Genomic DNA, 23,366 nt, shown 5'->3' with positions numbered 1-23,366 from the left:
GTGTTTGACTGGTTCTGAACAGAGTCTAATAAATATGTATGCTACTAATTCTACTTTGCTTTTTGTTAATGTCATTTCAAATTCAGAACATGTATTTTGTAAATCTAGGTAAGTCATAAACATGTACAAAGTTTCATCGAGATCCGGTTGACGCAATAAAAAAGCTATGGGCATTGTAAGATGTGAAAATCTGTGAATTTAGGGTTTGCGATTCATTTAAATCACGGATTCTTATAATTTTTGCTGTTCTCACAATCAATTATATTTCATAACAACCTTGATCTATTTCAATGAAACTTTGTACACATCAAGTTTGGATGAGATAAAAATGGTACTTACTAATTTCTTTTAATGTAGAGAACATGAAAATTAAATCTCACCAAAATATCGTATATTTTATAATTTTCAAAATTTCGTACAAAATCGTACATGTATATATTTAATTTTGCATTTAAACCAATAAAATCAAGCTGGAAGCTTGTATCCTTTAATTACCATGTTGTTGAAGATAAGTAAGTGTCCGATGATTTATGCGCCTTATAAATTTCCATTACGAGCGTAGATAAAAAATTTAGAAATCGCGATCATTACTTTTCCTTCGCAATTGCGACCAATAACAATTTCTCAAAAAAAACTCAATCCGTTGGGTCCCATTCTGAAAAAGTTATTCGTTTTCAAAAGGCGTACGAATACTCTGTACACCCACTGGACTTGATTCGAACGAATCGACCTGGTCTACGATTAACTTTTTGCAGACTGCCGACACGGGACATTCAGCGCTGAAAGCCCAAGACTACCAAGTTTGCGTCACCATCATAGAAGCGAGACAACTCGCCGGCTTGAACATGGACCCCGTAGTTTGCGTGCAGGTCGGCGATCAACGAAAATACACGAGCGTCAAGGAGTCCACAAACTGTCCGTATTACAACGAAGTAAGCGTGATTCAGTTTCGCGTGTCAGAGGTAAATGAAAAAAAAAAGCTTCACAATTCCACTTTGATTTCCAGTACTTCGTCTTCGACTTTCATATGCCGCCGGTGATGCTTTTCGACAAGATCATCACGCTTTCGGTATGTTTCGAATATTTTCTTATTAACTAAGAAGCGCTTTAGCTTCCGTTTAAATGGCGACAGTTGGGAAATCAACCGCTTCGTTACGTCGCTAGATACTTGGGGCAAGGGATCTTATCGTTGGTCGGAATCTCATAAAAACCGCGACGATAATAATATCACGCCAGGCAATCGCTAACCGCGCTTTGCTTTTACGAGTACGACGTTCGCGGTAGTGTAAGAAATAGACGCCTGTACGACGCGATGGCTGTCTCTGGTACAGGTCGGAACATGTGGTTTGGCAATACAGCATCCAGACAGTCCGATCAGCTGATTCGACATCAAATCCCTTCGAATCGGACTGAGACAGCGTTGCTAAAACTATGTTCCTGTATTAGAGACGACCGTGCCTGTACGCACACGAGTTTCCCGTAGTTTGCGAAATTCATAGAAATTCCTCGCTGGCTCTTCCAAGCAAGTACGCGCATATGCAGATACTCTCCGTGCTTCACAAGTTGTCCCTCGGGAAGGGGCAAAAGGTGACGTGACGTCACCCAGTTCAGCCAATAATTCGGCTGGAATCGAAAATGGCGCATTCCTTTTAAGGCGGTAGACTCGTTTCCAGAATTGCAAGGGTGCAGGATTCACCTTCTCATTTCTCGATAATGCAAACACAGGGTTTTTCACTAGTCAAAAACGCTAGATAAAAGATCGATCTAGGGCGCTATCTCCCTCAAGAGTCCTATCTTTTTCGTTTACGAGGCGTAATTTGCTACATGCGCAGTTGTATGCTTCCGAATAATGCAAATTACGCCTCGTAAACGAAAAAGATAGGACTCTTGAGGGAGATCGCGCTCCAGATCGATCTTTTGTCTAGCGTTTCTGACTGCTGAAAAACCCCGTCTTTGTATCATCGAGAGATGAGAAAAAGGAGTTTACTCCCTTAACACTAAATCTACCGAGCCTCAAAAGTATGTAACTGGTACACCTTCCCTTATAAAAATGACAAGATTCATTTTATTTAGACTGTGTGCGGCTCCTACTGTAACACATGCTCTACTAAAGATATCTATACAACTATTTCTAATGAAATCATTTTTATTATTTCAATAATTGTAAAATAAGTAGATTTATTGTGAAATTCCTGCCAGGAGACAACTTGTGAGGCTCGGAGAGTACGTAATACGGTAGAACGAAGAATATATTCGGTAGGCGGTATATCGCCAATGCGCATCGGTTAAACGAGTACTTACTTTCTCTCCTCGTACCGTCGCGCGTCGTAATATAAATACATAGAATATATGTACACCTGCATATATACGTTGCAAGATCGAAGATCGAAGTGAAAATACGAGTTTCGAGCGTTTCGCGCGACAAGAAATTTCGCGAGATCAAATCGAAACGCTTTCATAATATTGACGCAAAATTCTGGACGAGGAGACGGTAACCGGTATCGCGTGTAACGTTGAGAAAAGCGAAAACCTTGATTAGAAAATAAACTGTGTACGGCATCCCAGCGGGTAAAAATTCACCGAGACAATAATTATCGTAGAGCTCGCAAAAAAAACGATGGGAACGACGTTTCCGATGACAAACAAACGAGCAATAGTTAACCTTCTACTGGTACGCAGGTGCAGCAATCGCGGAATCTCTTACGCGCTAATCTAACGCTGGGCAGCTTTAAATTAGACATCGCGACCGTATGGGCACAACCAGGTACCTACAGTATTTCAATCGTCCGAAAAAGACGCTCACGACTACTTTCGATCATGTGTTACCAATCCCACCGATCGTCGCGTTCGATCTCTCATCTTTGTCAAAACCGAGACAATAATTAAGATCGATACGTTCGATCTCTCATCTTTGACCAAGGCCGAGACAGAAATTACGATCGACACTGACAAAACAAATCATTTACAAAGATTGTAAAGAACGAGCGACGTAACAAATCTACGCAGCAGACTGTTCATTAGATCGGATTGAAAAAAACATCTTTTTCGAAATCGAAAGTACCCCAAACGGGCAAAGGCGAGGTTCGACGCTCTAATGGTAGCATCAAAATCCCACAGCTGTGCGATGATGCCTTTCAAATTTGAAGAATCGACATTTTCAACCTTCTCCCTGTGTACTGGTATTCTAATGTTAACCGTGTACACAGGGAGTAACTGGACTCCATACCTTTTAGGAGCAAAATGAAAGAGAAAATTTGTCTGCACAAATATTTGTGGAGTTTTATTGATTTTTACAAGATAAGTATACAATACTTAAAAAGTTTGGATCATATTGTTGGAAATTTTTCATTTGACAACTTTTTATTTCCGTCACTGTTAGCCTGATGTGCGTTTGCGCTCCATACACAGAGAGTAGGATAACCCTCATCCACCCCTTATTTCACGGACTGAATCTGCCCCTCGGTGTCAAATTGACACAGTGATAAAAGATCGATAGAATAACAAGGTAAAAACAGTTATTTTTTATTCAAATTGACGCGTTAACGAGTTTCGAACTTTTTCTACATACTAATCAAAGTACAGTATAACTTATTTCGGGGAAACTGTGTCAAATCGACAGGAGGGATGGATGAGGGTTAAGAATATCAATATCAAAGTATATTCTTTTATAGACGGCGTAAGGGCCACCAAATGATACATTGTAGTCTTTGTAGATCTGACATAAATAAGGATCGTACTCAATTTTGTGGAATTTTATTGTCTAGCATTTTTTGAACATTTTTTTAGAAGCTATAAATGCATAAAGATCCGCAGTAAATGATTAATCATTTTTAATCATACATATCCTTAAAAATGCCAAAGTTTTCCCTAAATTTTCAAATTTTCCGTAAATTTTCAAATTTTGGGTTGTTGATGTTAATTCTCTGGGATGTTAATTCTCTCATTAGAGCGTCGAATCTTTTTCTGTGTGGAGCGTTTTCGATTTCGGAAAAAATGCTTTTTCGATGCGATCTGCTGTCCATACAGAGAAAGAAACTCTCGATATTCGGTCAAAAGGATAGCACGACGTGTAATTTTGTAAAATTTGGGCCAATCGTATTTTCAATCTGCGTGTTCGCCAAACTTTTTATCCGCGGACATTGCACGAATTCGCTACGCCCACAATAAGATAATACAACTTCGAAATATTACGGAAAAGGGTGCTGTCCTCTTGCCCGGGAGTGTACTTGTTGCACTCGAATCGATAGCAAGAAGAACATACAGACGTCTACATATTTACATGCACGTACACATTTGCGTGAACACAGTTCATTTCTTTCCGTGAAACAAAAACGTTGTTAATTCATAGGCAGTTGAGATTCGACTTGTTTGTGCATCGCGATGACAACAAAACCATATGATTACGTTAATAGGCGGGCGCCGTAATTGCACCGTACGATCGATCGCGCGGAATGATGGTGCGTTTCATTCACCACATCGGATCTGTCAAAGTCAACGGAACGAATCGCTTTCTGGATATCGTTTACGATTCTCGAGAAGCACGTTCGACGGAGGATCGCGAAAGCGCTGGGCAACGATGCAATCGCTTTGAGACTCGCGCAGAATAAACAATCGCTGTTTCCGCGTTTACGCTTCTCATCTATATGTGATATAAAGGTAAAGCCTCGATCTAGGGAAATTGGAAACCGTAGGATCTATGAAAAACGAATATCCCCTCCACTGTGCGGGCATACCCCGCGAGGTCGCAAAGAAATAGTATAACCAGAGTCGCCAGATGAGGGGAGGGAGCACGAATTAAGGGGGAAAAATTATTCTTTCTCTGACAAAACGCGTCACGTGACCCGGAGAAAGCGTAGGGACTAGCGTCGTGGAAGGGGAAGGTAGAGGGGGACTGGTCCTATGAAAATCACGATATTCATATGATGTTTACTAACAACAACGTACTACCTAATTGATTATGTACTTTTTCTTGATGTTCTTAAACTTCACTCTTGATGTTATATAAGAGAAAAATCTCAAAAAACTATCTCAAAAAGATATATATATATATACATATATATAACAAATTTGTTTATATATATATATTTTACATTATATTTTACATTATATTTTACATTATATATACATATATTTGTTATATACACATAATATATATACACATAATCAATGACGCCGCTCCAGATTTGACCGACAATAACTTTGGCCGACGTCTTTAACTAACAACGATTTTGACCATCGACGAATTTAACCTGCAATGACTTTATCTGACAACAATAACAACAAACAGTAACGTAATCTACAATATTATACTATAACGTAATCTTCAATAATCGACGATATTCATATGATGATTTACTAACGACGACGTATTACCTCATTGATTATGTACTTTTTTCTTGATATTATATACGCGAAAAAATCTCAAGAAAGTATCTCAAAATGATATATCAAAAAAGTACATAATCAATGACGTCGTTGTTAGTAATCATCATATGAATGTCGTTGTAGATTATGTTATTGTTGGTTGTTACTGTTATCGGCTACAGTCGTTGCCGGTCAAAATCGTTGTCGGTTAAATTTGTCGACAGTCAAAATTATTGTAGGTCAAAGTCGTTGTCATTTAAATTCGTCGTCAGTCAAAATCGTTGTCGGTTAAATTTGTTGAAAGTTAAAATAATCATTGCCGGTCAAAATCGTTGTCGGATAAATTCGTCGACAGTCAAAATCGTTGTCGGTTAAATTCGTCGACAGTCAAAATCGTTGTCGGTTAAATTCGTCGACAGTCAAAATAATTGTCGGTCAATCGGAAATCTGCGTCGGTGATTTTCATTAGACCCAGTGGGAACACAAGTCTTGATCTGGCGACTCTACGTAGAACCACAGAATCTAAGAAACACGGATTTTCTTAGATCAAGGCTTTACTGTACCCCGTTCGTATGTGCCCGCAACCTACAACTTACGATAACTACCATTCCAGAGCATGTCTTCTCCGACTTTCTTGTACGCACATCGCTTATCTCGAGTCATGCCGCTTCTGTTGCACGCAACTGGAAGACGATGATCTCTATCTCCAGAAAAGTAGTTACCTCCCTTCTCGTGGCAACTGTTTTACTAGAAGAGCTACTCTCGAGCACCTTTTTTCGGTTTCTGTCGTCGAATCGAGAGATTCGTACACACTGTACCCGTTGATTTCGGATCGGGGAGTAGGCGCGCGAACACAAGTTTTTCGTAGGTGTGTACGCGTGTAAGTACATGCGTTTGCTCGAGTTTGAAGATCGATAACGGAGACGAGACACGTACGCATTAGGTATACGATATTAGCAGAAATACGTACGCGTATATACATACACATATACATACAGTCGGGGATAATATTAAGTAGACACTCTCAAAAATTTCATAACTTGTTTAAAATTGGTCCCAAGGACTTGAATTTATTTAAGATGATAGACTAGTTGAATTTTTTTAAGATGTTAGACCGACTATTTGAATTTTTTATGATGTTAGACCGGCTAGATAATGAGTAAACAAAAATTCTTTTGTTTAGATTGCACAATTGGTAGAAATCGTACAGAATTTTAAAAATTATGTTATGTCAACTTTTTTATCAGAGCCTGTAACGATAATTTAAAAAATGTGTTTTGTAGATTTCGGTAACTTATATGCATATCGATAATCTTATCAAAATCGGTCAACATTGCAATGAGCTACAGCTACATACGTCTAAAGATGAGAGCTTAAGGGTGAAAGTCGCTCAGCCTTGTCATTTCGCTCTTACGTGATCATCTTCAAGCGTTTGTAGCTCATTGCAACATTAAAAGATTTCGATGAAATTTCAGGCTTAGATAAAAAAGTTGATAAAACATTATTTTAAAAAATTTTGTATGATTCCCTCTCTCTCTCCTACCAATTGCAATCTTAACAAATTTTTGTTTACTCATTCTTTTGCGAACTGGTCGGTCTAACATCTTTTAAAAAATTCAAGTCCTTTAGACGAATTTTTAAAAAATTATGCGATTTTTAAGTGTGTCCACTTAATATTGTCCTCGACTGTATAATAGATATCTATATTACATATACATGTACCGGAAACAGCGGAACACTGTCCTCGCACGCTCGCACATCATGCTGCATTCTATCTAGGTATGATACGATGTTTCTGAACGTTTCCGACATGTTTCTCCGCTTCGATTTTTCTGGCTTTCCTCTTTGCTGTTATTCTCGTCGAGCGTTCGAAAAGTGGTAACCTGAAACGTCTAACGGATACGAACTCCGATAGATCATCAATTCTATCACAAATGGGCGCTGCTGACGGATCCGGACGATGTGGCGGGAGGACCAAAGGGCTATTTGAAATGCGACGTGACCGTAATCGGGAAGGGCGACACCATCAAAGTACCTCCGAAAAGTGAAAAAGACGAGGACGACATCGAGGGGAATCTTTTGCTTCCGGATGGCGTGCCGATCGAGAGGCAAAGAGCAAAGTTCATCGTGAAGGTGTACAGAGCTGACGGACTGCCGAAAATGAACAGCAGCATCATGGCGAACGTGAAGAAAGCTTTCACGGGCGAGGTCAAGGATCTCGTGGATCCTTACGTGCAAGTTTCCTTCGCTGGATTAACCGTAAGACCGATACTAATCCCTAACGTACGACATCTATTCCTGTATTACATGTACGTATAGTACACGTATACGTGTCGGACACTTTTGAAAAGACCATAACTTTTTTAACACTAAATCTACCGAGCTGTGAAAGTAACTGGTACATGTTCACTTATTTTATTTAGACTTTGTGCGGCTCCTATTATAATACGTGCTGTACTAAAGATATTTATACAGTTAGGAGCAGAACTGATCACACACACTTTAAATCAGAAGAACTTTTTCATGAATAGACCAAACGAGTAGGATGGACCCTCCTTATTACAATTTATGGATAGACCGTGTGGCGATTAACTTCAACAATTGATTAAATCAGTCCCCGATTCTTCGATGATTTCTTTTTTTAATCAACGAATTTTTCAATGAATTACCCTTTTTAATCGTACACATTAATCAATTGATCTTTATTAAAATTTTTATTGATTAATGCCTAACTCTGACCTATACCCAATTTTAACATGCTAAATATGGGTATGCTGTCTCTGTCTTTACTGACAAAAATGATAGCAGAAAAGACAGAAAAGTTCCCAATGGTAGCGTAAATTCGTCTAGTGTCTCCTATTCGTTACGCCATACCAAAATATGCGAGTACGTTGCTATACGTATGGAAGAATAGATGAGTATGTTTAGAATAATGTTGCTATTGTTACGAGGCAAGAAACTCTGAACGGTTTGTCGCGTAATTTAGGGTAAGACGAGCGTCAAGAGGCACAGTTACACGCCAGTCTGGAACGAACAGATCGTTTTCACGGAAATGTTTCCACCCCTCTGTCAAAGGATCAAAATTCAGCTATGCGACAACGATCCTGTTCATGCGACCGTGATCGGGACGCATTTCGTCGATCTGAAGCAAATCAGCAACGACGGAGAACGAGGATTTCTACCTACGTTCGGCCCGGCTTTCATCCACTTTTACGGAAGCATCAGGGACTACAGCCTCATAGACGAACATTCGACGCTAAACACGGGACTCGGAGAAGGCATTTCGTACAGAGCAAGGTCTCCACCCAATCTTGTCTTTTTCTTCTTTCTACTTCTCTTTGTTCCATTCCATAACCTTTGACTATGCATTATACAGGGTGAGTCACCAAACGTTTTGTACCTCAAATATCTTTGTTGTTTCTAAAGATATGTAAAATATGGTAAGGACAAAGTTGAATGGTACAATGGGGCTGACACGATGCCAAAAAAACTTTTGTTTTTATGTAATTTTTTTTTAGAGATATGAAGGTCACCTTCATTTTTTTTTAATGGAATGTCTTATTTTTTATACCATAGATCGATAGAGTATCAAATTCCGAGTATAAAACTGTTGACCTTCATAGGTCCTAAATCTAATTTTCTTTCTTCTTTGGATATTATCTCGTTATCTATTTGGTTTAGGACATATGAAGGTCTACAGTTTTGTACTCAGAATTTGATACTCTATCGATCTATGGTATAAAAAATAGGACATTCTATTTAAATAGATGAATGATGAATGAATGAAATAAATGAAGTTGACCTTCATATCTCTAAAAAAAATTACATAAAAACAAAATTCTTTTTGGCATCGTGTCAGCCCCATTGTACCATTCAACTTTGTCCTTACCATATTTTACGTATCTTTAGAAACAACAAAGATATTTCAGGTACAAACGTTTGGTGACTCACCCTGTATGTACATATTATACAGCAAGTCCTCGACTTACGCGAATTCATAGATTCACGGATTCTTAGAAGCGAATCAGAAAACCAATTCCGAACTGTGAAATTTATTGATTACCAGAACGGGAGCTTTGCCGATACATATGTCACGTGTATTACAAAGTAGATCGTATTAATATCCTTTCAGCGGTGGCGCTCAGACGCCATTCGACTCACGTGGAAAGCGCTGGAACAAATTAACCGCGCAAGTCGAGGACTTTCTGTACGTAATCGTAAACCTACATAAATAGAATCGGAAAACGCGTGACGCGAGACGTGACACGCGACGGTGAGGTGCAACGCTAAACGCTATCATGCTGTTATGCTCCCCTATACCGCGTGATTACCAGACATGGACTTTCTGAGAAGTTAGAACAATTTGTTTACTACATAACGTGAGGAAAAGAAATGATGAAAAAGTTGCAATTGATCGGCATTACAAATAAAATACTGAAAATTATTGTTTACAACTTGAACTAATCTTGTAGATCAGTGTGAATTATACATATTCTGTATAAATGTCATTCGCGAGTTCCACCCGTTTATCTTCCGCTACGCCACTACGAGCAGCTAATTGTTTCCACTTCGTTATATCATACACAGATTATTGATAGCGATCAGGACGGAAATTAGCGACAACGTGGACATGGCTCCGTCGGAGGTCGAGGTCGAACCCACCGTGCCGATCAACGAGTCCGCGTACGCCAGGAACGAAGAGTTCTTCTTGTTCGCGACGATTATGGATGCTACGATGATCGACAAGAAGATTGGCGACAAACCGCTATACTTTGAGGTGTCTATAGGAAACGCAGGAAACTCTTTGGACGGCCACAACGAAAGCTCAAAGGTAAGTTCTCCTCTCCTGGTTACGCGCTCGAACTTTCTACCAAATGAAATTGTTAGATGTACGAAATGGGTCCGAAAAGCGGTACGAGCGGAGATCAAGAAGAATTGATGGAAGTGTTGAGCGGATCCTGGCAGAGCACCACCCCGCCGAGCAAACCAATGACGCACGACAAGATTTATTATTTCATCCCCTACTGGGACGACAAGCCCTGCCTTCACGTTCGAAGCATTTGGCCGGATTACAGGCGTAGAATGTACAACAGCAATATCATCAACAAAATCACGGACAAATTGGTAAGCGAACGAATGACGAACGCGTCGATGGAATCGATGCTGATCGTAATCGATTCTCATCGTTCCTGTTCGTTTAGGAAGAAGGATTGTCGGAGGCTCAAACGCACGCGGAAGACTCCTCCAGCGACAAGATGTTGAAGTCGACACTCGAGGAATTGAGCAGCAACTGCAATCGATACGTCAGCATTAGTAAGTCTAGTCTCACCGGGCCGGGAGTCGGGAAAACGAAGCTCGACAAGGAGAGGATGAAGCTGTGTCAAAGGGAATTGGAAAACATAGGAGTCCTGTCGAGAAATCTGAAAGCGGTGGTGACGAGGAGCAGCTTCAAAGAAAGGTTGAAGACTACTCAGGGCTATCTGCAGAAGCTAAAATTTCTGGTCGAAGATGTGAGGACACTTATTCAAATTTCGATGCAGACGTTTTTTTGTTATCTAACGACCTACATTATGAAATAATATAATGGTACTTACTAATTTTTTCTAATGTAGGGAACATGTAAATCAAATCTGACCAAAGTACCCTATATTTTCTAAATTTGAATTATTATTCTTATATTTTCTAAGTTTTTAAATTCAAGAGCGGTAATCGTTTTCCAATTTGACTTCTAGAGCTGTCCGTAATCATCCCACAATTTCTCAATTTCTTTTTTCCAACATTCATTCAAATATGTGAATATATAATGTATTCAAGTATATATTTAATTTTGCATTCAAATAGTATCGTACAATAACTACATTTAATCAAAATAAAACAATAAAATCATATTCGCGACTGTTCAAACAAAACTCTGTTCGCAGCCCCAAGATTCGTTACCGGACGTGTTCATCTGGGTAATTAGCGGTGGACGACGCGTCGCTTATCACAGAATACCTGGAAGGGATCTGATTTATTCGATCGTGGACGAGGAGTGCGGCAAATACTGCGGCAAAGTGCAAACAATGTTTCTCAAGGTACGCGTTATACCTTGTACCTAATCGTACAATAAATACCTACTCGTTTGATCGAGTAAAACCGTAAAATCGTAAAAATTTATTACCGTTTGAAATGAAGATATTATAGAAAGATGCGGTCGTATACGTAGTTCTTCTCATAAATTCATGTTAGAAAATACATGTTATGACGGCGCCCTTACCTATCAAAAACACTCCAGAATGCTCAACTTTAAGCAAGTATAACTCCTGAACCATTGATCCTACAGGGTCGAAACTTCGATCTGCAGCGACCTCGGGTACAATCTACTGGATTACATACCAAATACATCATAATTTATAGGAGAAATGCACAAATTTTGAGTCCGCTAAAGTAAAGAGCAGCCACAAAGATCAGAAGTCCTATTTTTACGTTTACGAAGCGTAATTTGCATTATTCGGCTGCATCTAGCTGTCGCAGCTTTATACTTTCGAATAATGCAAATTACGCCTCGTAAACGTAAAAATAGGACTTTTGAGGGCGATCGCGACCTAGATTGATATCTAACGCTTTTGACTACTGAAAAACTCCATCTTTGCATCATCGAGAAGTAAGAAAGAGCATCCCGCACCCTTGCAATCCTGGAACAACGAGTCTACCCCCTTAACACTTTATCTTTAGCCTATTAATAGGATTTTCAATAATTTTGCTGTACCAAAAGAAAGCATGGACATTTTCTCTTACATTGCAACCTTAAATTAAACTATTAGACGACGTTATTGAGGGTGACTTGCTAGTTCACAATGAAAATTGCTGTTGCTATTGAAGGTTCCATTAAAAAGTGTTTAGCCATGTACCATAGATTTTTCAAAATTATGCAACAATCACCGCTTCGGTAGTGCGTTAAGTTGCGTCATATTTTCAACGCGGATGCCTCGATAGCTTCCAGGGAAGAAAAGATTCGGACCATCCGGCTGGGCGATACAAACGAAACTCCAAATCTACGTGTGGCTGGGCATTTTGAAGCACAGGAAGTACTTCATTCAAGGTTTGCCGAAGGGCTACGAGCTCGGCCACGAGCTTCGAAACATCGACAGGCAGCGCGCGTTACCACCGGTCGTTATACATTACGTCGAAAAACACGTGAGTGTTCTGCCAGCTAAAATCAAACAACTCAATTAGACTGAATCCACATGTACTAGATAGCCCTTCCTACCCTTCCACGCCGTAGAACGTAGAGACGTTAGAGAGCACTACTGAAAGTAACAGCGAGCGAAAAAGTCGCAATGAAAAAGGGCTCGGATCACTAAAATCTTCCAATAATTATTGAGTAGAAATTCCAGTTGAGAGCGCACATGTATCAAGCCCGATCTTTGATCGGTAGCGACGCGTCCGGTCTCTCGGATCCATTCGCGCGAGTTATTTGCGGCGAGTTCTGCAAGTGCACGCAAGTCATCGACGAAACTCTCAGTCCCACGTGGGACGAGCTCCTCCTGTTCGATGAAATTCTGATCTACGGAACCGGAGAAGAAATCAAGAAGGATCCACCGTCGGTCGTCGTCGAGATCTTCGACCAAGATAAAGTGGTACGTCCTCGGCGGAACAGTGTGTTCTTTTTTTTCTCTGGTGTTGTTCAAACGAACGCTTCCATTCTGTTCCTTTTCTGGTTTTCGTTGACAACCTCTAACGTTCTGACTGCATGCATTAATGTCCCATTCTAGACTACTAGTATTGTACACTAGTATTGTCTCTGTCCTTTTCTTCGTTCGGCGCGGTCGACGAAGCCACAAAAGAATAGTGTCCTGTTCCGATCTATGTCACAACACAGAACCGAGAAGTGACTTAGAATGAGACATTACTGTATTATACCGAACAATGCGCTATCCTATTTCTTACGTTGTTTTCTAATTCTTTTTTACAGAGTGATTTTCTATCTGTGGCCATACGTACTGCATGAGGGCTCTGCTTTAGCGGCAGATATTTGCGACACACAACATACAACACACAAACATACAACATACTACATACAACATACAACGTACAACATACAGCATACACAGTGCCATACAACACATTCTACTATTCGACTACTCGCTGCAACGCTCGACCTCGTAGGTACCATCCGTACACGCAACTATACTTACAAGTATGCGGAAAAATATGCTTCCACGGTTCAACGTAACGGGTGTAGTTAGCACGACGAGTTCGTTGCGCGCAAGATAAGTAAAAGATCGCTGGATTACGGCTTACAGATCACAAAAAAAAAGAACAAAACCCCGAATCTCCTACACCGTACGCTACAGTTCGAGCGATTCGCAACTGTTTATTCCGAGGATTGATCGAAAATTTCGGGATTAGACAAATATGTCTGGGTTTCAGGGAAAATCGGAGTACATAGGACGAGCAGTCGCGCGACCACACGTGAAACTCGCGTCCGAGTGTTACGCTCCACCACAATTTCCTCCGTGTTTGGAATGGCACGACGTGACCAGAGGCGTCGCCAGAGCCGGCGAACTGCTAGCAGTTTTCGAATTGCTGGAACACCCTTCGACGAAAGATTACGGGTTTCCAACGCTGCCAGATCCGAAGGAGAGAGGAGCGGGTCAAGTCGCGACTATTGCTGCTAGTGCTGGTGCTACTAGTGCTGGGAACAATGTCGGCCAAGACCAGGGTCCTATTCTTCCGGTACCGGTCGGCATCAGACCGACCCTCGCCAAATATCGGTAAGCAAATCTTTCGTAATCGGTCTGTCCTTTCCGATTTTCAGCCCAGTGCCGCCAGAATCGACCAAAACCGGTCGATTTTTCCTCTCCTCCTTTTCCCCTTCCACTATTCCATTTCAGCACCATTGACAAACATTTCCAGCTCCAACATCCCCCACTAACAAGAGAAGGACCCCAAGTGTCCGACTTCGATTTTGATAATTTTTTGTGAGATGATGCTATATATGGCTCCCTAATTATGTATGCAAAATATTAGTTGTAGTTACTCAATAGTTTTAAAGATATAAACAATTAAAATTTCATATTCATAGTAGTTTTCGAAGTTCCATTAGCCGTGTAAGCAGGTTGAAACTTGAATTGTTTATATCTTTAAAACTATTGAGTAACTACACCTAATATTTTGCATACATAATTAGGGATCCATATACCATCATCTCACAAAAAATTATCAAAATTGAAGTCGGACACTTTGAGTCCTTCCCTTGTAAGACCGTAGACTGGTAACGTATTAAGCTGATCATCAGAGAGGGGGTAAACTGTATTCCCCTCGATTTCCTCGATCTGGCGGCACTGTTCCAGCCTCTCCCTAGCAGTATTTATGGTTGGCATTTTGTTGGGCCTTGGTTGCAATATTGGTTGGCCAACCGTTAGAAATGTCGCTTTTTTATGCAGGCGGGTCAACGAAGGGCCAAAGTCATTACGATACAAATGACCAACTCTGGACCCGTTAACATATTATTCTGATCTTCTCTTTTACGGTTATTTTTACAGTATCTCATAAATAATATTCATATAAACAATGTATTTCCTCGGTAAAAATTGGAAAAAGGAAAAAGCTTAATTACAGAAGCGTCTGGGTTAGGTAGATGCTATGATCTGGGCTGCTAGATACTAGGGCGGTTACTTTCCTTCGAAGGACGAAGATTTTGAAGCTTCGAAGACGTCGAAACTTCGTGCACATCGAAGATTTCGAAACTTCGTGCGCATCGAAGACTTCGAAACTTCGTGTACATCGAAGATTTCGAAACTTCGGACACTTCCAAGTTTCCTTCGCCCTTCGAATTCCTCGAATCTTCGAAGACTCGAAGCTTTGGAAAAGTAAAAGTCCTACTAGATACGTCAACAAAATATCAAAATAACTAAAAAACAAAGGCTCCTTATGAAGAAACCCAAAAGCTACTAGGACTCTTTCTTGTTCCAGAATCGAGGTATTGTTCTGGGGGCTGAGAGACTTGAAAAGGATACACCTGTTGACCGTGGACAAGCCGCGCGTGGACGTCGAATGCGCCGGACACATACTCTACTCGTCCGTTATAGCGAACGCCAAGAAGAATCCAAATTTCGGAACACCGGTGAAGTTTATGGAATTGGAGTTACCAGAACAAGAGCTTTATCGGCCACCGTTAACCATCAGGGCAGTCGACTGTCGGAGCTTCGGCCGATACACCCTCGTCGGCACGCACACGATCAACTCGATCCACAAGTACATATATTGTCCGTTGACGAAGCGAGCGAAGGAGGCCGAAGAGAGGAAAAAGAATTTGTACCAGTTGCAACAGTACGCGGGTGAGGCACCATTCGTACATCATTAAACAAAATGACTTTTTCCAAAACTCGACCCAACAGCTTGAGTTTCTTGAGACGTTAGTAGTTAGTCTAATTTTCATGTTCTCTACATTAGAAAAAATTATAATAGTAAGTACCATTTTTATTTCATGATATAGGTCCTTTAATCACAAAAAATCGTCTGCATCCAAATTTGGTGGTTACAAAGTTTCATTGAAATAGATCAAGGTTGTTATGAAATATAATTGATTGAGAACAGCAAAAATTGTAAGAATCCGCGATTTAAATGAAACGCAAATCCTAAATTCAAAGATTTTGACATCTCATTTCAATGCTCATAGCATTTTATGCGTCAACCAATCTCAATGAAACTTTGCACGTGTATATAACTTACTTAGATTTACAAAACACATGTTTTAATCCAGCTGTTAGGTCGAATTTAGAAAAAGTTATTCGTTTCATACACTGTTATAAACTTACACGGTATACCTCGAGATCGTTGTTTTCATCGATGTGTTTCGTCTGTTCACGCAGGCATCGACACATCGAAACCCAAACTACAACAGACGTCTCTGTTAGAGTCGCTGGCCGATCTCGAGTTCGTTTGCGGCGACACAACCATCACCTTAGGCTTGGAGCAAGATTGGCCGACGAAGCGGGAGAAAACCGAGCAGAATATCAAGAAGAAACAGAGTTTGGTTTACGATGGAAGTTCAGGTGAGTCGATGAGAAAACTGATAGATAAAGTTCATTCTTCTACGACTACTCGATCATCATAGGGGATTTCGACGCGTTCGAGGACGAGGACGGCTGTCAGGATTGGTGGACGAAATACTTTGCCTCTGTCGAAGTAATGATCGAAGAGAACAAGGAGCTACGTAAAGAGAAGACGATGTTCCAAGCTCCGGCGAACGGTACGGTCCCGATATATCTGGAGGAGAACTATAATCAGAATCAAACTCAAGGAAACGTCTCGGGCGAGAAGAGTCCGAGCGGAATCGGTGCCTCGAAGAAGCTTTTCGGGATGAAATCGAGCGCGAACGCGGCAAGATTCGTTGCGAAGCTCAGCCCGAAGCACGCTTGTCGAAGGAGGTTCCCGAGAACCGCACTCTTGAAAATTTATCCGAATGAGCTGGAAGCTCAGCCGGAATTCGAACAGTTCAAGGAATGGCTGCATACGTTCGAGTTGTATCGGGGCAAGAAAACCGGGGACGACCCCGAAGACGAGTCTAGAATCGTCGGGAGCTTCAAAGGCGCTCTAAAGGTTTACAAGTGGCCACTTCCTAAAGATCTGATAGATCACACGATCATGGGCTTCGACCCGCAATATGGTTTCTTTCAAGGTGTACCGTCGAACGAACCGATTCACGTGCTAGTACGGGTTTATATCGTGAAAGCGAACGACCTGCATCCCTGCGACTTGAACGGCAAAGCGGATCCGTACGTGGTATTGCATCTTGGCAACAAGAGGATCAGCGACAAGGAGAACTACGTGTCGAAACAGCTCAACCCTGTTTTTGGCAAGTACGTATACGTATTTGTATTTATATTTAATATTTAGAATAATAATAATATCACGCAATTTCACGCGCTTTCATTTCCAAGGTGTTTCGAAATAGAGGCAACCTTTCCGCAAGATTCGCTGTTGACCATTCAAGTCTTGGACTGGGATCTCGTCGGTGCGGACGACATGATCGGCGAAACAAAGATCGATTTGGAAAACAGATTCTACAGTAGGCATCGAGCCACCTGCGGCCTACCGAAACGATACGACGAGTAAGTAAAACATATTTTTCGACGCGGGGTAAATAGTTTAGAAGATATTCGCGAGAAAAACGGTTTGGTGAGCATTAAGTTAATTATTTTAATGTTTAATTAATTTGGGTACGTTTTCCCGTTATCCGATCGAGCTCAAACTTTGCATAGATTTTTTTTAATTATTTCGAACAACTCTGGGGGGTGTAGAAGAAATTTTGACAAATATTTTTGACAAGAGTAGCTAAGAGCCACCCTAATGTATAAACTACGCGCGTCTCAGGTCCGGTTACAACAAATGGAGGGACGCAACGAAACCGACCCAAGTTCTGTCCAAGCTGTGCAAAGACGGGAAGATCGACGGGCCCGTGTACTCACACGGCCGAGTCGCGATAGGCAGGAAAACGTTTTCTTTGACGAACGAGGAAATGGAGCATTACGTTCATTCGAAAGGTAACGACGATTTTATGCTAACGTTTACTGCGAGAATGTATCGGTACGCTGCTGGTTATACTTCTCAGGAATAGAGGAACACCTCGCGTTGGCGGTTCTTCATCAGTGGTACGCTTTCCCAAGGATCGGCTGCGCCTTGGTCCCCGAACACGTGGAGACACGACCACTCTATAATCCCGAGAAACCCGGAATCGAACAGGGCAAGCTGGAAATGTGGGTCGACATGTTCCCCATGGACATGCCTTCCCCAGGACCGTCTATCGACATTTCGCCGAGAAAACCGAAAAGCTACGAGCTCAGAATCGTCATTTGGAACACGGACGACGTTGTGCTGGAGGACGACGCGTTCTTCACCGGCGAAAAGATGAGCGACATTTATGTGAAAGGGTACTGGACTATCTTCTCGCAATCGTAATTGATTTCCGCGACGATAAAATACAATCGATTTTCGATAGGTGGCTCAAAGGACCGGAAGACTGCCAAGCGACCGACATTCATTATCGGTCTTTGACTGGAGAAGGGAACTTCAATTGGCGGTTCATATTTCCGTTCGAGTATCTAGTGGCGGAAGAGAAGATCGTGATCAATCGAAAGGAGAGTCTGTTCAGTTGGGACGAAACGGAATGCAAAATTCCGGCCCGGTTAGAATTACAGGTAACAATGCCACCGCTGTACGTACATATACGAAATTCCCGATTTCACCTGATTTTGTTCTCTTGTTTGATAGGTATGGGACGCGGACCACTTCTCGGCCGACGATTTTCTAGGCGCCATCACTCTCGACTTGAACAGATTTCCCCGTGGCGCGAAGAACAGCAAGCTCTGCACCTTGGGCATGCTAAAGACCGACGGAACCGTGCCGAACGTAAACATTTTCAAGCAAAAGAGAATCAAAGGGTGGTGGCCGTTCTACGTGAAAAAGGAGAACGAAGATATGGAACTAACGGTACGGAAAATCAATTGTTTCGCGAGCACGGACGAACGTTTACCATTTCGAATCTTCAACAGGGAAAGGTGGAAGCAGAGATTCATTTGTTGACCAAAGAGGAGGCTGAACAAAACCCAGCTGGCTTCGGTAGAAACGAACCAGATCCGCTCGACAAACCAAAGTAAGTTTTTGCCGAACGATCGGATGATAACTATCGCTACATATCGAAATCTTTTGCTTTGTTTCAGTCGCCCCGACGCGTCTTTCATGTGGTTCTTGAACCCTCTCAAGTCTATCAAGTACATCGTCTGGCACAACTATAAATGGGCAATTTTGAAGAGCATCATCGTCCTCGCGATAGTAACACTCCTGTTATTGTTCTTTTACGCGATACCTGGTTACTCGGTGAAGAAGTTATTGGGAGCTTAAATCGACGAACAAAATGTACCACGTACTTACGTATATGTACAGGGTGTTTCAAAAGATCTGTTACAAAAATGGACCATAAAATTGACCTTAATATTGAATCCCAAGGTCAAAATTGTTTTTTATTGCGTCCTATAGTACTCATCGCGACGAACAAGTTTCAAAGGGACCATGAGTCTCATGCCAACCGTTCTCTTAGAAAACAGGGTGTCCCAAGATGGTATAAACGTGGAGGGGATGATTTTACATGAGGAAATATAGAACAAATTTTTTTCATTTGTCTCCTCCTTTCCGAGAAAATTCAGTTTGAAAATTCGGCGAACACGCGTGTTATTGAGTAGGAATCGTCTGACGCGTCTGTCCACGACCGACTCATTCTACTTTTTAACGCTAACCGCACCGCGACCGATCACATGACCGCTTTCACATTGTTTATTTTTTTTAATTATTGAAATTATAAAGATATGTGTGTGTGTGTGTGTGTGTGCTTCCATTAGAAATTATTCAATAAATTTCTTTATTCGATCACGTATTGTTATAAAATTTATGAAAAATCTAAATAAATTCGGATTGTTAAATAGTTAATTTTCTCAAAAATAACGCGTCAAGTGAAAAAAAATGTATTGTATATTTTCAACTTATTTTCCCGTCTAGAATCGTCCCCTCCACGTTTATTTATAATAAAATAGTTGGCGAATCTTTAAAGTCGTTTTCTAGGAGAACGGTTGAATTGAGATCTATATTGTTCCTTTGAAACTTTTGTTCGTCACGATGAGTACTATAGGATGCAATAAAAAATCATTTTGATCTTGGGATGCAATGTTAAGGTCAATTTTTGTAACAAATCTTCACCTATCTAGAAGTGCAGAATATAATTTTGAAACACCCTGTACATCAGTCTATCTTTACACTGTAGTACAGTAGACTCCCATATAACACGATGGAAAAATTGTTTTAAATTACTGTGTATCTATACCTCCTGTGGCAGTAAGTGTACAGTCGTCTTACGCAATGTTTTGTACATGTATACTATACATTTACTGTAACATACAATACATATATGTATACAATCTTTTTAAACAAGTTTCTGGTCGCGTTCTACGGGAGTCTAACAACTAACTAACGGGAATAAAACATTTGAAACAATATTTTACTATATTGGAGACGAGTATGAGAGAGAGAGAAATTACGTATTCATTAGAACATAGAAATCGTATCGCCGTTGCTTGCACGTAACGTATTGTAGGCGTGTGTCGAAATCGTTTCTTTCAAACCTCGTAGGCCTTGAAATTTTCAATTTCTGCTTGTTAGTACGACTACGGTACAACAAAATATCTGTGGTGTTTGAAATGGCTCCGACGGCCATTTGTTTTCCAAGCCATCTTAAACAGGGGAATTAAAACTGTTTCGTCGTTCCCTCCGATACAAATCACTTTTACTCTATGCATTTATTCTTGTACAGCGGACCAACGAAACCGTTGCGAGGAACAAACTCTGTGTAAATAATCGCAACGAATGTTAATTAAGAATCGCTAGTTGATAACGCTTGCAACGTGTGGGGTTTTCAAGAGACATTCCGTTGGAAATATTACAATATGTATATTTTACTTCGTTGTAAATAAGTAGCTCGTCGTACATAATATACAATTACAGAATTAACAACTCAGAAAACGCAATACCTGTTGCGTTGTTATGCTTAATATTTTCACAAGTCTGCGGAAAGCGATTCAAATTTATTAACCATGCGTGGCAATGTTTCCGATTCGTCGCTCGACGTATCGTCCACACCCACTGTTTTTTTATCTTTCTGAGTATCCGAACTTTCATCCCCTTCTTCGTCTTCGTCTTCGTCTTCGTCTTCAGACGACGAAAGTCGCTTTCTTTCATCGGTAAAATCTTCTCCCTTGTTTCTAGCTTGAATCCATTTCACCAACTCGACGTCCGAATGATTCTTCCACTTTTCTGTAAATACAAATTTGTATGAATGCGACAACAATTCGTTCTCTCGTTTCATAGATTATCGTTACGCGCAATATCATTAGGGTTCGCATTACCTAGATCGTTCTGCCAACCCGGTGGATAAACGTAGACACAGATTTTCCCATCCAATGCCATTCTCAGTAGGGAGTTAGCTGCTCTGTAAGTATCGAGTCTGGCGGTCCGTGCTGTTACATAGTTTCGTTTGAGAGCCCAACCGTCGCAAATGTCGATCGCGGACCACGCGTCGTCATCGTCCGGATGGTGAATGTTCAATAATTTCGGTAAGTCTATTCTCTCCGCTAGAAACTTCACCGTCGAGTACGGTTGCCTGACTTGAGCTATCGGGTAAGAGCCCATCAGAATCTGCAGCTGTTTCGGCACCGTGGATGGAAATACCAGTCCTGGACAATCGCAGAGGCAAACTGTTCTCGTCAGAAATATGGTTTGAAAGTGTTTTGTGTGTCCAGGAGTGCGCGACACGCTTACAACTTTCTTTCCTGTACAACATACGTTCGATTCAAGTTTTCTCAATGCCTTTACTTTGGTTACTTTCTATACATCTAGAACTATACATTATACGTCGCTATTTACCCATCAACGCATTCATCAACGATGATTTCCCAACATTCGGGGTTCCAATACAACCGATGGTCAACACTCCGTTCTTAAATCGTTCGTGTTCAACATAACTCGTGTCTTCTTTCGTGATGGTAACAGTATCTTTATGGTCGATGTCCTCTAAATCGAATTCCATTTGCATTTCCTCCTGAACTTTTTTCTCCCATGAACTCAGGTCTACCTTATCTTTCACGATTTCTTTACAAGTGTTCAATAACGTCTGGGCACCTTCCGCAGCCATTTTTAACTTTCCTCTTGCGCGTCTCTTTTTTATTCCTTCCGTATCGTTTGTGTTACCGCGTAAATTGTAAGTGGGAAAGGACGTAAACATTAGAATGTGTAACTTGGGGTACATAACGTGGAAGTAATGTTTCCATGCGACCACCAAGGCTGGAGGAGCTAAATCGACTTTGTTTAGCACTAGAATCATATCTTTCTTCAGCTCGTTCGTTATATGATGGTACAAATAAGGAGGAAACATTAGGGGAGGGTATCTGATATCAATGATAATCAATAAAATATCAGACATTTCTAGAACCCTCCACAACTGTCTCCATGTTTCTATGTTCAACTCAAAGTAACCGGTACCGCTTAATTTTTCCATACTCTTTATATATTCCTAAAGCCGACAAGTTATTAGCCGATTTCGAAGCTATACGAGAATAAACGGAAATGAAGATTACGATTGCTTACGGTAAAGTACTTTTGCTCTCTTAATTCTAACTGTTCTTTCGACGCATTGAAATCCCATGGTGGTCTTTTGGGCATATCTAGTTCAGGCGGAAAATAGTTATCGGAAATTTCTTGTTCCTTCATGGATAAAGGTTCGATAGTGTGTCTAGCCTCTTCCCTTTGTTTCGATAGCTCTTCTTTAGTCTCTTGAAAAAATCGTAAGGCGTATTGATTTTTATAAGAATTACAGTCTTTCGTTCGTTTGTTGATTCTTTCCATGAAATCAGGTTCAGAACCGTTGACGGCATTCGATTTCTCTCCATGGGCCTTATTACGTTCACCGGCTGTGTTTTAGTATATGAAAAGAAATAATGAGGGATCAAGTCCAACAAATATTTCTGATAGGAAGTGCATTTTATTCAACTATTGCACAATATTATACGTACCGAACTGGGCAGGATTTTGACGGTTCTTTTTCGCTTGTAGTTGTTGTCTTTTTGCTTTGCCGCTGAATGCTACTTTTCTCGGCATTTTTTGTTCTTTGTCGAATCGACAAATTCAACAGTCTCATTAATTTGACGATAAACTGGTCAAAGTGGTGATGTGCGGCAATGTGCGGTATTCGAATCCACAGTCCACAAACTTCAGTAAAGAGTAGTAAAGACATTGCATGCAGAGCATCTTTCTGTCTACGGCTCTGAATTACCGACTGATTACCGACTCTGCAGAAATTCGTTAGTATTGGCGGGCATTTTTACTGATTTTTACCCGGCAACATTTGAAATTGGCCAACTCTAAACCACCTCTAAACACGCATAACTTTTGAATCAGTGATCCCCTAGGATTGA

General features: G+C 40.9%; 2 protein-coding genes across 7 annotated transcripts in view; one reads left to right on the top strand and one right to left on the bottom strand.

Moving 5' to 3' along the window:
• The window catches only part of LOC143221473 (otoferlin), a 41,416-nt gene extending 20,210 nt beyond the window's left edge, over nucleotides 1–21,206 (top strand). For 5 of the 6 annotated variants that reach the window (XM_076446932.1, XM_076446914.1, XM_076446927.1 and 2 more), the window contains 22 exons: nucleotides 756–932; nucleotides 1,007–1,069; nucleotides 2,680–2,764; nucleotides 7,280–7,623; nucleotides 8,351–8,661; nucleotides 9,952–10,195; nucleotides 10,252–10,488; nucleotides 10,566–10,874; nucleotides 11,286–11,438; nucleotides 12,340–12,540; nucleotides 12,732–12,983; nucleotides 13,777–14,120; nucleotides 15,322–15,686; nucleotides 16,221–16,403; nucleotides 16,466–17,210; nucleotides 17,292–17,462; nucleotides 17,725–17,894; nucleotides 17,963–18,281; nucleotides 18,350–18,548; nucleotides 18,622–18,840; nucleotides 18,903–19,003; nucleotides 19,071–21,206. In XM_076446932.1, coding sequence (XP_076303047.1) covers nucleotides 756–932; nucleotides 1,007–1,069; nucleotides 2,680–2,764; nucleotides 7,280–7,623; nucleotides 8,351–8,661; nucleotides 9,952–10,195; nucleotides 10,252–10,488; nucleotides 10,566–10,874; nucleotides 11,286–11,438; nucleotides 12,340–12,540; nucleotides 12,732–12,983; nucleotides 13,777–14,120; nucleotides 15,322–15,686; nucleotides 16,221–16,403; nucleotides 16,466–17,210; nucleotides 17,292–17,462; nucleotides 17,725–17,894; nucleotides 17,963–18,281; nucleotides 18,350–18,548; nucleotides 18,622–18,840; nucleotides 18,903–19,003; nucleotides 19,071–19,251 — 5,373 coding nt within the window. In that variant the 3' untranslated portion in view covers nucleotides 19,252–21,206. The remainder of the gene's footprint in view (nucleotides 1–755; nucleotides 933–1,006; nucleotides 1,070–2,679; nucleotides 2,765–7,279; nucleotides 7,624–8,350; nucleotides 8,662–9,951; nucleotides 10,196–10,251; nucleotides 10,489–10,565; nucleotides 10,875–11,285; nucleotides 11,439–12,339; nucleotides 12,541–12,731; nucleotides 12,984–13,776; nucleotides 14,121–15,321; nucleotides 15,687–16,220; nucleotides 16,404–16,465; nucleotides 17,211–17,291; nucleotides 17,463–17,724; nucleotides 17,895–17,962; nucleotides 18,282–18,349; nucleotides 18,549–18,621; nucleotides 18,841–18,902; nucleotides 19,004–19,070) is intronic. The other variant, XM_076446923.1, reaches the window with a different exon arrangement.
• On the bottom strand, nucleotides 20,954–23,298 carry Ns4 (Nucleostemin 4). Its single transcript, XM_076447050.1, has 5 exons — nucleotides 22,965–23,298; nucleotides 22,540–22,862; nucleotides 21,820–22,465; nucleotides 21,303–21,725; nucleotides 20,954–21,210 (listed from the first exon to the last, which is right to left on the bottom strand). The coding sequence occupies exons 1-5, from the start codon at nucleotides 23,047–23,049 to the stop codon at nucleotides 20,954–20,956; spliced, it is 1,734 nt and encodes a 577-aa protein (XP_076303165.1). The 5' UTR covers nucleotides 23,050–23,298.
• Nucleotides 23,299–23,366: the final 68 nt, after the last annotated feature.

The sequence above is a fragment of the Lasioglossum baleicum genome, chromosome 2 (genome assembly GCF_051020765.1).
Source record: "Lasioglossum baleicum chromosome 2, iyLasBale1, whole genome shotgun sequence".
NCBI lineage: Eukaryota > Metazoa > Arthropoda > Insecta > Hymenoptera > Halictidae > Lasioglossum > Lasioglossum baleicum.
This window is presented reverse-complemented; position numbering and strand designations above follow the sequence as displayed.

What these genes read in the sequence shown, in the direction of transcription:
- Ns4 (XM_076447050.1), bottom strand. Translation starts at nt 23,049, where the DNA reads ATGCCGAGAAAAGTAGCATTCAGCGGCAAAGCAAAAAGACAACAACTA. An exon ending in TCAAAATCCTGCCCAGTTCG is followed by an intron (nt 22,863 to 22,964) that starts GTACGTATAATA and finishes ACTAAAACACAG; the next exon opens with CCGGTGAACGTAATAAGGCC. An exon ending in GTTGATGAATGCGTTGATGG is followed by an intron (nt 21,726 to 21,819) that starts GTAAATAGCGAC and finishes TATGTTGTACAG; the next exon opens with GAAAGAAAGTTGTAAGCGTG.